The sequence below is a fragment of the Colobus angolensis genome, unplaced genomic scaffold, assembly GCF_000951035.1.
Source record: "Colobus angolensis palliatus isolate OR3802 unplaced genomic scaffold, Cang.pa_1.0 Scaffold54, whole genome shotgun sequence".
Taxonomy (NCBI): domain Eukaryota; kingdom Metazoa; phylum Chordata; class Mammalia; order Primates; family Cercopithecidae; genus Colobus; species Colobus angolensis.
In genome coordinates, this window is record NW_012118932.1 from 4,683,989 (window position 1) to 4,700,087 (window position 16,099).

General features: G+C 37.3%; 1 protein-coding gene across 1 annotated transcript in view; it reads left to right on the top strand.

The window, feature by feature from the left end:
- ATP13A5 (ATPase type 13A5) overlaps nt 1-16,099 on the top strand; it is a 118,151-nt gene that overhangs the window by 7,593 nt on the left and 94,459 nt on the right. The window contains exons 2-5 of the mRNA XM_011961226.1: nt 11,847-12,020; nt 12,766-12,912; nt 13,493-13,563; nt 13,669-13,749. Coding sequence (XP_011816616.1) covers nt 11,847-12,020; nt 12,766-12,912; nt 13,493-13,563; nt 13,669-13,749 — 473 coding nt within the window. The remainder of the gene's footprint in view (nt 1-11,846; nt 12,021-12,765; nt 12,913-13,492; nt 13,564-13,668; nt 13,750-16,099) is intronic.

Below are 16,099 nucleotides of genomic sequence, written 5' to 3' on the forward strand. Positions count from 1 at the left end.
AAAAAAAAAAAAAAAAAAAAGACATATCGCTACACAAAAGGCACTCCATGGCATGAATGCAGGGCATAATATGAAACTATGATTAGCAATGCTTGGTCATTAGTTGCAACTAATTCAAATTACTACACATGGGCAAACCAAATAGTAATAGGAGATTGAAGAAAAACGACCATACTAACATGATCAGTGAACTAAGGACAGTATTATCTGAACATTAAAGAGAAGAACCTTGAGGTAGAGATCAGAAACAGAGTTCTGAGAATGTCCTCCCATCTGTAACATGTAAAGGAACCCCTTTGGGCAAGTCCAGATAGACAACAGAGGGCAGATGTTAATAAGGAATAGAAACTCGGTGCTGTGATTGTTGCCTAAAAAACACAAGCAGATAAAACATGAATTCTAGCCAGAGGAAGGACATTGAAATATAGTGTCCACAGGAAGGACATTGAAATATGTACACAGGACATTGGAAAGGAATGGACATTGAAAGGACATTGAAATATAATAGGAAAAGACATTGAAATATAATCTCCTTGACCGTGATTCAAGCATCTAGAAGCTTAGACCTACACAGAAAAATCTACCTTGCTGTAAGGCTGTTGTAATATTCTTGTCCATGGAAAAGCTTAACACATCTCAGCGGAACAAATAAACAAGCAAAAATTGGCATTGCCATTTGCAGGATGGAATTATTATAGTGCGAGTTGTTTATGTGATGTCTTGGATGAGTAAATAGATTAGTAACTTTGTGCTGTAAGAATCTTGGTTGAAGTGAGCGTGTTAGGAGCTATAACCCAAAATACCCATTCCAAAGACTCTGAATTGCATGCTGCTTTGCTTATGCATAGTGGGTGCTCAACAGATATTTTAGATGGCTAAACACATGAACAGTGAATGTAAGAATAAAAGGATTTACAAAAAACAAAGACGACCTTGTTCAGAATACCAGTTTTGCATTAATGCTAGTACTCTGGATACAAGGAAAATTCAGGTTAAAAGGCAGGAAGAGAACCCAGGCATTGCTTCTACAAGACAAAGAGAATCCCACCAAAAGAGAATTTGGGGAAGAAACCATGTTTAGATGGTGCTGCACTCTATAATTCTCTTTTCCTGAGGAATTTGGCCAATCTTAGTTGCACCTCTGATGGTAAGTGAAACAACTACCTATAAAGAAAATAAAAAATATAATTTAAAAAGTGCCTTTTATATGCTGTACTTAATGTATGTTCTCATTTAACTTTTATGAGGTAGCGACTCATATCCATTTTACAACTGAGTAAATGGAGGCTCAGTTAAGTAACATACACAAGGTCACATTATACAAACATCAAAGGTAAGGTGCTCTATTATGTTAATTAATTTTTTTCCTCCTGTATGAGTAAAGAATGATTGTACTGGGGGTGTGTGTGTGTGCACTTGTGTATATAGTTACCGCATCTAAGTAATCTGAGTCAATTTGCTGTTTATCCTCAAGCCCTTCTCTCGAGTTTCACATACATACTGCAAAAGTGAGCAGTTTTCTTTTTAGCTTTATTCTGACTTCAGTTTTGCCCACTTGTGCTCTTTGGGAAAAGCAAAAGCTCCATGGAAGCCATTGGATCAATCACTTTGAGGAATTCAACTATGGTTGTCATGTTTGGGGTCAGGTTCCAGCCCTTGCTGAGGTCTGAAGGGAGTGGGTGGATAAATGGCAGATAGCTGAAAGCACTCGGGGGCTGTAGGTAGGTGAAATAAGGCTTTATTCAGCAGTCCTCTCACCAGCAGCTCTCTTATACTGCTCTGTCTCGGCTCCTTAGTCTGATGGCTCCCACACGCAGCTGCGTGACTGGCTCTCCCTTGAGGGTCAGCAGCTTAACTCTTTCTTAGCACAAGCGGGCTGAGCTCTGTCCTGGCTGGCTCCCTTCTGTCTGTCTGCAAAAATGGACAGCTCTAGCTCTCTCTCTTTCTCTGGGCACGAGCGCATCTGTATCGTGTCAGCAAGGCAATTATACCTTTTTTTTTTTGAGACGGAGTCTCGCTCTGTCGCCCAAGCTGGAGTGCTGTGGCCGGATCTCAGCTCACTGCAAGCTCCGCCTCCCGGGTTCACGCCATTCTCCTGCCTCAGCCTCCTGAGTAGCTGGGACTACAGGCGCTGCCATCTCGCCCGGCTAGTTTTTTGTAGTTTTTAGTAGAGACGGGGTTTCACCGTGTTAGTCAGGATGGTCTCGATCTCCTGACCTCGTGATCCACCCGTCTCGGCCTCCCCAAGTGCTGGGATTACAGGCTTGAGCCACCGCGCCCGGCTGCAATTATACCTCTTACAGACAATAATGGTATAGGGCCAAGGGATGGCCTTCCCATGTTATGGCCACATGGCTCTGATAACAAGTGGAGTTACACGCCTGCACTGCAAACTCACTGAGTCACGCAGGATGTAAACATCCTACCTTGGCCTATCCTTGACCAGAACACAGCCATGTTCCTTACAATGGTGTTCACAGATAGTGTTTAGTTTTGCATATTGCTTGTGGTCAAACTATTTTACAATGACTCCATTGGGATTAGCCACTTTTATTACTGAAATTTTATCGAGTTGTTTGTTACACAAGATAATTTTTAACACATATTAAGTGCTCAAAATGTTTCAGGAACTGTGCTAAATGCATTGCATGCATTATCTTATTAGTTTCTAACAATAACCCTAGACAGTAGTGACTATTATTCTCATCTGTGGAGGAGGAAATTGAGGCAGCAGAAGTTGGTTGCCAAAGTCTTGTATGTGGTTACATGGTGGAGGTAGGATTTGAACTTGGTTTTCCCATGCTGTATCCTCAGCTTTTAACTGCTACACCAAACTACTTCTGATGCATTTTACAAGCAGCCACATTTTCCCATGAAAAATCTGAAGTTTAGCAAGTTTTAAATCACAGCTGGTAAACAGTGGAGCAAAGGACAGAAGCCAGAGCTTCTAGAAGGCAGTGGGGTGGGGTATAAAGAAAAGAGGTTCTGGTGTCAGACCTGGAAGGAAAGTCTGGCTCTAAGTTGTGATTTACAGCAATAACTTCTGTGAAAAAGCGCATGCATATTTCACTGTTATTCCTAATCCAGATTGCTTCCTTTGTATTCTGGGCCTAGAAAAAGACTTTTCGGGCTGTGGTACCTCTTTCAGAATTCTATAGGAAACAAAAATGTGAAGGAACACCACTGCTTAGACAGAATACAAATCAAGTCTGTGTGAAGATGGGCACAATTTCTGTGCTATTCAACTCAGCTAATAGGTGGCAGATCTGGGTTCCTGGCCTCATGGAACACAGGCTGTTTCTATTACCAGTCTTGATCCACTATATTGCAACTAAAAGCTGAAATAGTCATCTCTTTCCTCCTGTGACTGAACCTATTATAAAAATCACCTGTTATCATTGACTGAGCTGCTTTTTCTCTCAACACCTTACACTTCTCTTTAAGCCTCACTGCTTTTCCATGTGTATGCTATTAATATTCCTCTAAGTACAGAGATGGAAACTGAGACTTAGAGAAATTAAATCCTGAGCTCACAGGTAATAAGTGGCAAAACTCACAAGGAACCATGTATAATGGGTTTGAGCTTCAGACACTTCCATCCTATTTCCAGTATCTTTACATTAACAACACCTCTGGATACTGTTTATTTTCCTTTTATGATACAAACATTGCTCCTGGTTCTCTCCTCTACCCTGCATTTCTTAGTGGATTTTACTGGGGGGTGTGTAAATATTCAGAAAAAATCTGAGTGGCTCTGACTACATCAGAAGAATAATCATTTATACAATCTAATTTTCCTTTTGATTCGTTGGTCAAAATGAAAACATATACTGTATGACATAGTTTGGCTCTGTCCCCACCCAAATCTGATCTCGAATTGTAATCCCCACATGTCAAGGGAGGGACTGGGTGGGAGGTGATTGGATCATGGGCGTGGTTTCCCCCATGCTGTTCTTATGATAGTGGGTGAGTGCTCACGAGATCTGGTTGTTTGGTGTCTGGCACTTCCCTCTTTGCTCTTTCTCTCACCTGCTGCCATGTAAGACATGCCCTGCTTCCCCTTCCACCATGATTGTAAGTTTCCTAAGGCTTCCCCAACCCATGTGGAACTATGAGTAAATTAAACTTCTTTCCTTTATAAATTACCCAGTCACAGGTAGTGTCTTTATAGCACTGTGAGAATGGACTAATACACTGTAATAAACTCTAATCACACAAACATTAACAAGCTGATTGAAAGTATTTGATTAAAAGAATACCAGATAAAGCAGTGATTCTTCAAAAATCTCAAGTCCCATACCCAGCCACACACCTCTGGGAAAACTGAGAAATGATCTAGAAAGGAGTTTTGCCAAGATTTATGAGGCCAGTTTATCAAAGAAGCAAAAACATTGTTTCTATTCATCTTTGTTCAAGGAACCACACATTCCAGAAAGTTACTCTGACATTTACAAGCTTCTTTCTTCTTTCCTTCTCTTTTTTCTTTTTTATGATATAACATTTTTAAAATAAAAGAATGAAATCCTGTCATTTGCAAAAACATGGCTAGAACTGGAGGATATTATGTTGAGTGAAATATAAATATGTCAGGCCTACAAAGACAAATACTGCATGTTCTCACTAATACATGGAAGCTAGAAAAAAATTGAATTCATGGAGATAGAGAGTAGACTGTCAGTTACCAGAAGCTGAGAAGGGTAGGAGGCAGAAGGGAGATAAAAAGAGGATGGTTAAGGGTTCAAAATAACAAAAAGAATGAAATTAGAGTGTTTCTAACACAAAGAAATGATAAATGCTTGAGGGGATGGATACCCCAATTACCAAGATTTGATCATTGCACATTGTATGCTTGTATCGAAATACCACATGTACCCTGTAAAGGCTGGATAATACTCCATTGTGTATATGTAACATATACATTTCTTTATCTACTCATCCATGGATGGACACAGGTTGATTCCATATTTTGGCTACTGTGAATAGGACTATAATAAACGTAGGAGTGAAGATATCTCTTCAATATATTTATTTCCTTTCTTTTGGATATAGATCCAACAGTGAGATTGCTGGATCCTATGTTAATTCTATTTTCAGTTTTTTAAGGAACTTCCATACTGTTCTCCATAGTGACTGTACTGGTGGGAATGTAAATTTGGGTTCTTTCTATTTTTTTTCTTCCTCCTCTCCCTGTCTCTCCTTTCTGTGTTTTTATCTTCTTGCTAACTGAAAGAGAAAAAATTCTACTGACATTTTGATATTGAGGTATCCCCAGTCATATGCAGTGTCTTTCACAGAAACCTCCTCACCTATATTCACCTATATTCTTTATTAGGGATCTGATTTTACTTTTGCTTCATTGAAAGTCAGCTCTTACCAATCATCCACACCAAGAGGTGGTTACTGTCATCCCAGCTCAGCAAACCCTCTATTTGCCATATAAATTTCTTCTTTGGCCCTTTCTTCTTTCATTAATTTCTCAAATTGTGCTGCTGTTTTCTCTTTCCCAATCTATCCCAATTAAAGTAATTAAAGTACTTTCTGTCTGCTTGGAACAGAGTAATAAACTCACCTCACTTTTTCTTTCTTTTTTAACCCTCTGCTGACACGTGTAAGTAAAGTGGTGTCAATAAAGTACGGAGATCTTAAGTGTACAGTTCAATTACTTCTATCCTTAATCAATTTTGCTCATTTTTGAACTTCATATGAATAGAATAGAATAGTATTGCTTTATGGTACTCCATTTGCTCAATGTATCTGTGAAATTCATCCATGCTGATGTGTGCATCAGAGGTTCATTATGTTTTATTGCGTTGTATTATGTATTACATTGTACGAAAACACAAAATTATTTATCTTTCTCGTGTTTGTGGGCCTTCAGATTGTTTCCAGTTTCATGCTCTTATGCATAAAGTATATCTGAATCTTTTTACAAATATTTTGGGGGACATATACATTCATTTCTCTTGTGCAAAAATCTAAGAGCGGAGTTATTCACTCATAGTCATATCATTAACAACACAGTTTTTTAAAATGTATATACCCAGTTCACACTCTCAACATATGACAGTTCAGCTGCTTCCTACTTTACCAACACTTTATATGTTCAGTCTTTCTAATTTTAGCTATTCTGTGGTTATATCATTGTGTCATTGTGCAACTTCAGAGTAAGTTCTCAAATATGGTTGTGTAAATCTTCCAGCTTTATTTCATTTTAGGATTATTTTAGCTATTCTAGACTATGACATATCACTGTAGCTTTATTTTGTATTTCCTAATGATTTATGATATTGAACAGGTTGTTGAATATTATAATATCTTTAGAAATTCTCTTGTGTAAGATATCCAAGTCATTTGCCCATTTTTATTATATTTTTTAAATTGATTTGTAATAGGTTTTTATATATCTTAAATATGAGTTCTTTTCATATATAGATACAGACATTATCTATATGTACACCTGTCTCTCTGTCTAGCTATCTATCTTCTCCAGAGACTTTTTTTTGTGGGAGGAGACAGGTCTTGTTCTGTCACCCAGCCTGGAGTGCAGTGACACAAATACAACTCACTACAATCTTGAACTCCTGGGCTCTGGGTATCCTCCTGCCTCAGCCTTTTGAATAGCTGGGACTACAGGTGTGTGTCACTCTGCCTGGCTAATTTTTTCATTTTTAATTTTTGTCGAGATGTGGTCTCACTATGTTGCCCAAGTTAATCTTGAACTCCTGGGCTCAAATGATCCTCCCATCTTGGCCTCCCAAAGTGCCAGGATTACAGTGTGAGCCACCATGCCTGGCCTCTTCAGAGATCTTTTAATCAACTGGACCTTTTAATTTTCTTTATTTTTAAAATTCATTTCTATATATTTTTAGAAAACTTAGAGACAGTAGAGACAGGGTCTCACTGTTGCCCAGGCTGAGTGGAAGTGGCGCAATTACGGCTCACCAAAGCCCTGAACTCCTGGGCTCAAGCGACCCTCCCACCTCTGCCTCCTGAGGAACTGGAACAACAGGTGTGCACCACCACTGCTGTCTAATTAAAAAAAAAATGAGAGACGGCGTCTTTCTATGTTGCTCAGACTGTTCTTGAACTCCTGGACTCAAGCAGTCCTCCAGCCTCAGCTTCCCAAAGTGCTAGGATTACAGGTGTAAGCCACTGAGCCCAGCCAGAAGGTTTTAATTTTAACAAAGTCAAATACATTTGCTTTGTCTTTTTTTTTTTTTTCTGTTTAAGAAACATTTGCCTACTTGAGGTTCATAAAATAATTCATCCTATGATTTCTTTCAGATGATTTATTGTTTCAGTTGTCACATTTACATATTTGTGCCATCTCAGATGAATTTTTGTATATGGTATAAATCAGTGGGGTGGGGCAGGGCGGGGGTGTTGTACTCATTTATTTTCCAGCAATGTTCGTTCTGCTCTGGCACTATTTGTTGAGCAAATCACCCTTTCCCCCACAGATTGCAGTGGCTCCTTTCTTGCAAGTGAAGAAATCTGTTTGAGTCTCTTTTTGGGCTTTGTTTTGTTGCTGTTTTTGTTTATACTTGTGTGTATACCTCATTTTTCTTAATTACTGTGGCACTGTGGTAAGCCTTCACTTCTGGTGCTGTAATTCTTCCACATTTATTCGTTTCAAAAATTGTCTTGACTATCCTACATCCTTTGCATTTCCATTCCAATTTTAGAATCAAGTTGTCAATTACCACACACACACACAAAAGTCTGAAGAGATTTTAAATTGGATTACTAATGGCTAATCCCCAAACTTAATACAGCTCTTCATTTATTTAGGTCTTTACTTTCTCTTGGTGATCATATGCACTTTTCAGTTTAGATGTCTTGTACAACTTTGTTAGAATTATTATAAGGTAATTGATTTCTTTCTTTGAAGGTATTATAAGTGGTATTTAGTTAATTTTCAAATTGTTTGTTACTAATGTATACAAATACAATTGGTTTTCCTATATTGACCTAGTGTCCAGCAATCTGAATAAATTCACTTATTAACTCTTATACTTTGTATATTCTTTTGGATATTTTTATGTATATAGCCACGTTATCTGCACATAGAGTTTAGTTTTTGTTTTCAGTTGTTATTTCCTTTCCTTTCCCTTCCTTCCTTCCTCTCTCCCTCCCTCCCTCCCTCCGTGTCTCTCTCTCTCTCTCTCTCTCTCTCTCTCTCTCTCTTTTCTTTCTTGCATTGTACTGGTTAAGACTACTAATACTATACAGATAAATATGAGTAGTGATCATTGACAATCTCATTTTGGTTGTGGCAGTGGGAAAATAGTCAATATTTCATCATTACACATGATATTGCTTACAGATGTCATCTGTTTTTAATTTGTTGAGAATTTTTTAAATCATGTATTGGTGTAGAACTGTATAAGTCTTTTTCTCTGTCTATTGAGATGGCCTTCTGAGTTTCCTTCTGAATATTGAAGTACATGGAATGGCAAAGTACACTGATTTTTAAATCCTTGCATTTCTAGGACAAACATTATTTGGTAGTGATGTAATAAACTTTTAATATATCACTGATTTAGTTAGATAATCTATTTTAGAATTATTTTATCTATGTTCATGACAGGGCTTAGCCTGTAATTTTCCTTGCTTGCCACATATTTATCCGAGTTTGGTGTCTGAGCATGCTATAGCTTCATAAAACAAACTGGGGGAATTTTCATCTCTTCTACTTATAAAGAGGTTTATAAAATAATAGTTTCATTTCTATCGTAAATATTTCAAAGGAACCACAAGTTCTCTGGGCTTGAAGATTTCTTTGCAGGCAGCTTTTAAAATGCACATTAATTTTCTGTAATAAACATAAAATATTCGTATTTATTGATGAGTTTATCAATGTTATTAATCTTTTCAGGGTACCCATTTGACTTTGCTGTTTTTCTCTATTGTGTTGTATTTCTACTTTCTGTCTTATTTCTGCACTCATCTTTATAATTTTTTCCTTTTAGGGGGTTTAATTTGCTTTTTTTCTATAACTTCTTGAGTTGGAAGCTTAGTTTATTGATTTCAAACTTTTTTTCTTTACTAAGATATACATCTAAAGCTGTAAATTTCTCTGTAAGAATTGTCTTAATTCCATTCCATGAATTTTTATTTCTCAATTTTCATTTTCATTCAGTTCAAAAGATTTCATAATGTTTATTGTAATTTTTTATTTGACTTACATGTATTATTTCAAAATATGTTGTTTACTTTCCAAATATTTGGGGATTTTTAAGTTATTCTGTTTTTAATTTCTAGTTTAATTATAATGTCATCATACTTTATGTCTGAGCATATGCTCAATGTAGGTATTTTATGTGTACTTGAAAAATATTTGAATTCTGCAGTTGTTGGCTGTAATTTTCTCTATTTGTCAATTAGATCAATGTAGCTAGTGGAGTTGTTCAGACTTCCTGTATTCCTACTGAATGTTTTGTCTGCTTATTCTGTTGGTTTTTGAGAGGGGGTTGCGCTAAAATCTCCAATGATGAGAGTAGATTTACATTCTACCAATTTTGCTTTATACATTTTAAAACTATATTTTTTAGAGTGCAAAAATTTGGGATTGTTATGTTCTCCTGTTGAATTGATCTTTTAGCTTATGAAATATCTTTTCTCTCATAGTATTTTTTCCTTAACTATCCTGAAAGAAATATAATTTGTGTGATAGTAATACAGCAATATCAGCTTTCTTCTACTTTTCACATAGTATATTTTCCCCTTCTTTTCCTTTTTAATGTATCCACTTCTTTATGTTTAAAGTGTGTCTCTTGTAAATAGCATACAATAGGCCTTTTATTATCTAGTCTCATAATCTTTGCTTTTAATCCTAGTATTAAGGCCATATGCATTTAATGTATTTACTAATATAGTTAGGTTAAATTTCATAATGTTGCTACTTGTTTTCCATTTATTTTGCTTGTTCTTTGTTCTTGTCTCCATTTGACACTAGATCACAGTATGCCCCAGGTTTCTACATTAGCATTACATATTTTGTTGTTAACGGCTCTACCATAGTCCATTGGTTTGATGTTTCACAACTTACTGAACCATTAGCTATCATTTGGTTTTCCCAGTGATTTTGCTATTACAGATAATGCTGCACTGAACATTGTATATGCAAAACTTTCTCATTTAGATGTTATTTCATTAGGGCATATTTTCAAATGAAGAATTACTGATTCAAAGAGTAGAAATATCTTTACAATTCTTGATACAATTTGCTACCTTACTTTTCCTAAAAAGTTATTCCAGTTCACAAGGCTGTTGGCACTCTATAGGGGTAGTGCTTTCATTGCAGTCTTGCTAGCACTGTGAGCTTGTTTTTTAATTTAAAAACGTTGTATAGAAAAGAACTGAAGGGGTACCAGAATTATGATTTTCATTGCCATTACTGCATATAAATAAACAGAAAAAGAGAAAGTTATTTATGAATGAGCTCATTTCATCTACAAGCTAGACTAAAATTCCAAATTGCTCTGCTTCTATTTTTGCACACACTTTGACTTTGGCAGTAAGCCCCTGTAAATAACTCTTGGTAAAAGAATTATATTTATGACATAATATGTAAAGTGGCATATACGTTTTATTTGGTCCTAATAAAACTATAATTCACAAATAAAACTAAAGTAGGTTTATAGAATCAGGGGGAATGGAAAGAGAAAGAGGAGAACCAATTGAAAACATGCTTAACAGCAGAGTGAATGCATATTTCTCATTTAAACCTTATTTGAATAATCTCAAAATAGAGTGGCTGCCTCACTGAACTTAATGAACTTTTTTCTCAGATGGATGATAATGTTGAGGGTCAGTGGAAAAAATCTTAAGAGTTTTTTTATAGCATGATGTAAACTGCATAAAATGCAGGATATTCCCTCATCAAAAGTGCTCTAGACACTTAGTAAAAACTAAGTTTCTCAACATTATAGTCCTGTGATCTGGGCCTGAAAATTCAGAGTTCAGTCATATTTCTAAAAAGCACAAAAACAACAACAGCAGAACCTAAAATAATAGGATAATAGAGATATTATTCATAATCAGCATCCCTCAGGGGCTTCAAAATGCACTGAAAATTTGGTTTTTCAAATTTAAAAAACAATGCTATGAAATGTCACTGTTGAAGCTGGGAACTAGGAATTGGCTTTGAATAAGCCAATCTATTGTTTGGCAATTTTTCCTTCTAGAATCAAATCTCAAATCTGTATTCAGTTTATGACAAATATCAACTCACCTACTAGTAAAAGTCCAAATATTTTAGCATATTACTACCAGGGTAAATAAATATAAGCTGCTTTTTGAAAGTCTTTCATGTCCACAGATAATTCCTTAAGTTATATCATCATACTGTTCTAGAAAATAGTACATTTATTCAAACTTTCAATCGTCCTCAATCATGTTATTATAAGACAAAGCTGAATAGATAAAGCTAGATGTATGAGTGTAGATTACATCTGTCATCATTTTATCATCTTCCTACAACAAATTCATATTATAATTTTTAAAATACCTAATACCTAAAGAAAATAAATCTGCCTCAAAACATGAAATATTTTATAAAAATCTGAGGTGACTCTTATTAATATATAGAAGAAACAAATCTATCTCTTCCATACTCTTTCCATTTAATGTTTTAGTTCCATATACCAGGGTAGTAAAATAAGTCCTTCCTTTTTGATTTGATCAGCGGACAGCTGTAAGCAGTCAACTTGATTTAACCACCTACAACCAGATTTCTCTCCCAAGCAATACTCCTTCATCTAAAGTTTGGTTTATTGAAAGAAAATAATATGTTTATGTGGAAAAAAAGAAAAATAGAGTGATCTTTTAAATTGATTCTCTAGGAGGTGTTTGGTTACCGGGACCACAATGTACGGAAAGCCCTCTGCCTTGTCGCATCCGTGCTGACCTGTGGGGTCCTTCTGCTGGTGTTCTACTGGAGACCTCAGTGGAGAGTGTGGGCCAACTGCATCCCATGCCCCTTGCGAGAAGCAGACACTGTTTTGCTGAGGACAACAGTGCGTGCCCTTCTGTTTTCTCTTTCGAATGCCATGACCGTGTCTTCTGTATTGCCTCTGTGGCACAACTCTGTGGCTGGTATTGTATTTCAGAGGGTAGATTTCCTCTATTTAAAGAGTTTCCATAGATCAGAACAGGAGATGGCAACATTATCTCTGCAATCCATTTGCTATCTCTCATTTTGACCCAGGAATGAAGAGCATTTCTTCCACTTCAGCTTGGGGAAATTTCGACCACGTCAGGCTAACAGGGAGTGCTCTTAGCCATTACATGAGCAGTGGCTGTCAGTGTTACAGCTTTTAGAGACCATAACATGCGAATGGTCATTCAGTTTTTCAAAAATACGTATTTTGGAGGACATTACACATGTTAAACACCTAGATGTCACTTTAATATAGCTAGAAACCATTTTCTGGATAGAAAGCTTTCCTGGAAAATAGTATCTTTCCTTTTATTTTCTAGCACACTGGTTATCAAATTTTAGTGCATATCAGAATCATCTGGAGGGCTCATTGAAACAAGGGCTGCTGGCCCCACCCAGAGTTTTTAATTCAGTAGATCTGAAGTGGGGCTGAGAATTTGCATTTCTAGTAAGTTCTGAGATAAAGCTGATGCTCTTATTTGGGTCAAAGTTTTGTACCAAAGTTTGAAAACCGCTTGTTTAGCACTTGGTAGGTATTTGGTTGATTGAGCACCTTGTTGAATAACACTTGAGAATTTCACGAACTGGATTGTTTTTTCCAGGACAAATTTCAAAGATATATGAGGAAGAAGGTATTCTGCCTCTACTTATCCACACTGAAGTTTCCTGTAAGCAAGAAGTGGGAAGAATCCCTAGTGGCTGACGGCCATTCTATCATAAACCAAGCCTTAATAAAGCCAGAATTAAAAGTAAGTTACTTGAAGAGTACAGTGTTAGCATGTTTGCAGAGAAAGTACAACTGTTTATTAAATGAAAATTTCGAATATCACAGTTTTGGAATGGGAATGACAGGTAGGTATCAAAGAAAGTGAGACTGGCTGGGCATGGTGGTTCATGTCTGTAATCCCAGCACTTTTGGGAGGCCAATGTGGGTGGATCCCTTGAGCCCAGCCTGGGAAACATGGCAAAACCTCATCTCTATTAAAAATAAGAATAAAAAATTAGCTGAGTGTGGTGGCACATGCCTGTAGTCCCAGCTACTCAGGAGGTTGAGGCAGGAGGATTGATTGAGCCTGGGAGGTCAAGGCTACAGTGGGTGGTCATCATGCCACTGCACTCTAACCCGGGTGACAGAGTGAGACCCTGTCAGAAAGAAAGAAAGAAGAAAGAGGAAGGAAGGAAGGAAGGGAGGAAGGGAGGAAGGAAGGAAGGAAGGAAGGGAGAGAGATACCCACAAGGGGACCTGCATCCTGCATTGAACATCACTCCCCTCTCCCGATGAGCTTTATGTTATGAGTGACACCTGTTCTACCATATTTGTCATCCCAGCTGCGATGCATCCAAGTGCAGAAAATCAGGTATGTTTGGAACAACCTGGAGAAGCAGTTTCAGAAAGTTGGGTGAGTACAACGTTTTGTCACCCCTAAGTCAGGATATAGGGGAAAAACACTGATTTGTTGAGCGCTATGAACTGAAGTGTGGTTCCTATCGTGACTACCTCCTAGGTTGCTAGAAGACAGCAACTCCTGCTCTGACATCCATCAGACATTTGGACTGGGTCTGACCAGTGAAGAGCAAGAGGTCAGGTAGGACTCTTGCTATACGGCTTAAGAGTAAACTCTGCCAACAGAAAATGAAGTATCAAATCAGTTATCATCAGTGCATTGTTGGCATAATGCTTCATCAGCTCGATATAGTCCAAGTTCACCTACTGGCAGCAGAGATATTCTAAATTGTTCTCTTCTTAGGCAAACTTGTTTTTACAAAGACTAAAAGAACAGTGCAATCATATAAAATTTGATCTTTTATCTCAGGCTTGTATAGCAATCATCTTTGTGTTGTCTTTTTATTTTTCCTTTCTTAAAAAAAATCTTGAGTCATTCCCTACATGTCAGCTTAGTCATCCTCCAGATCCTCGGAGAGACAGAAAGACAATACTATGATTGCATTTTACTCTGAAGAAACAGCCCTGGAGATGAGGATTTTTGCCTGCTCAGTTAGTTGTGTTATTCACCACTATATCTGCAGCACCTAGAACAGTGCCCGATTCTCAGTAGGAGCTCAATAGCTATTTCCAGAGTAAATGAATATGCTTATATATTCATTGATTTTTTAACTAACAAATAGATACTTTGTAAGGAACTAAGGATCTAAAAATAAAGGTTTAGTCATTGTCCCAGAGACACTGACTAGTGAGAAAGAGAGCCAAAAATGTGTCACAATCATGAGATTGGTACCTATAGATGCGGGTAAATTAGGAAATACTTATGTTATTAACTCACAGATATACAGAGTTCCTGCTTTCTTCAGCTATTATTTGAAATGATGAATCCTGGCAAATCGGAAAAGGAAATCATTACAAGTCTTCCCAAGAATCTTATAATCACCTTTATTTCTCACCCATTTTTAGAGATAGTGTCTGCTTAACCTTTACAGTTAGCCAGAAACACCTATTCTCAAGCTAAGAAGTAATCTGATACTTTAAAATATAGGTTTTAAGCTCCACCCTCGTAATTCTGATAATTCTATAGGAGCAAGGGGTACTTAGAAGATACGCATTTTTAGCAAGCAACCCCCATAATTCTCATACACACCAATTCTAAGAGTTACTAATCTGTTGTTTATAAGTTTTTCCTCTGTCAGACACTATGAAAAATGAACCAGACATCTGGACTAGGACAATATTGCAAAATGCCTTAGAAATGGTATTATTGGTTGGGCGTGGCTCGTGCCTGTAAGCCCAGCACTTTGGGAAGCCAAGGCAGGCAGATCACAAAGTCAGGAGATCGAGACCACCCTGGTGAACATGGCAAAACCCTGTCTCTACTAAAAATACAAAAAATTAGCTGGGTGTAGTGGCCTGTGCCTGTAGTCCCAGCTACTCAGGAGGCTGAGGCAGGAGAATCGCTTGGACCTGGGAGGCAGAGGTTGCAGTGAACTGAGATCGTGCCACTGCACTCCAGCCTGGGCAACAGAGTGAGACTCAGTCACACACACAAAATAATAATAATAATAATAATAATAATAAAATCTGATCCACACAATATAGAACTTGACAATCTAATAAGCAAGACAAGAGTATCATTTTCCAAGTATGAAGAATGGAGCAGATAATCTACTTATAGTCCATATTTATGTTATTTGGGGGGCGAAAAGAATAAGTAGAATATGGAAGATTTTTTCATTTCATTTTTTAGGGTAAGACCAAGGCCTTTAAAAAATTAAGGGTGATGGATGGTTGAGTAATATCTTACCAATTTCCTAGTGAATTTGAGCTTGCTTTCATTAAAAAGCAAGTGCGTAAAGTGAGAAATGAAGGGGGATATACAAGAATGTCTGATGATGAAAAGCTACAGAATTTACATGCAAACTTTTTCTATGGGCTCCCTAGCAGCCAGGGAAAGAGAGAAAATGTAGATTTACATAGTCCTCACTTTTCAGTAGTGAAAGCATATCCGAACATTAGGAGAAATAACTTTACCCTGGAGAGAAATTGTGAGAAGGGATCCGGAAGTGAGCAAGTAAATTGTCCCAGGAGTTCCATGTTCCTTAGCTTCAGTTCCTTAGCTTAGTTCATGAACTGAACTCAAACTTCCATCTTAGTGCCTGTCCTAGACAGTTCAAAAGACACTCGAGGTAATTATTTTATATCACAAAAGTGAGCCCATATGGGAAAAAATAAAAATAAAAAGCCTACCTGATTCCTCAAGTAGAAAAGTAGTCTTCCTATTCAGATCGTTTATCAGTTAAGCATCTCTTTACCTTCTTTTTCACTCAGCCCACCCACCCTGCTTCTGTCCCTTTTGTTTAGGCTCCAGAAAACAAAAGGAATAAATGACTTCCTGGCAGCAGAAATGGAAGGACTCTCTCCCAGCCCCCCTGCACCACCATCCCCCCACATACACACACACACACACACACATACACACACACACA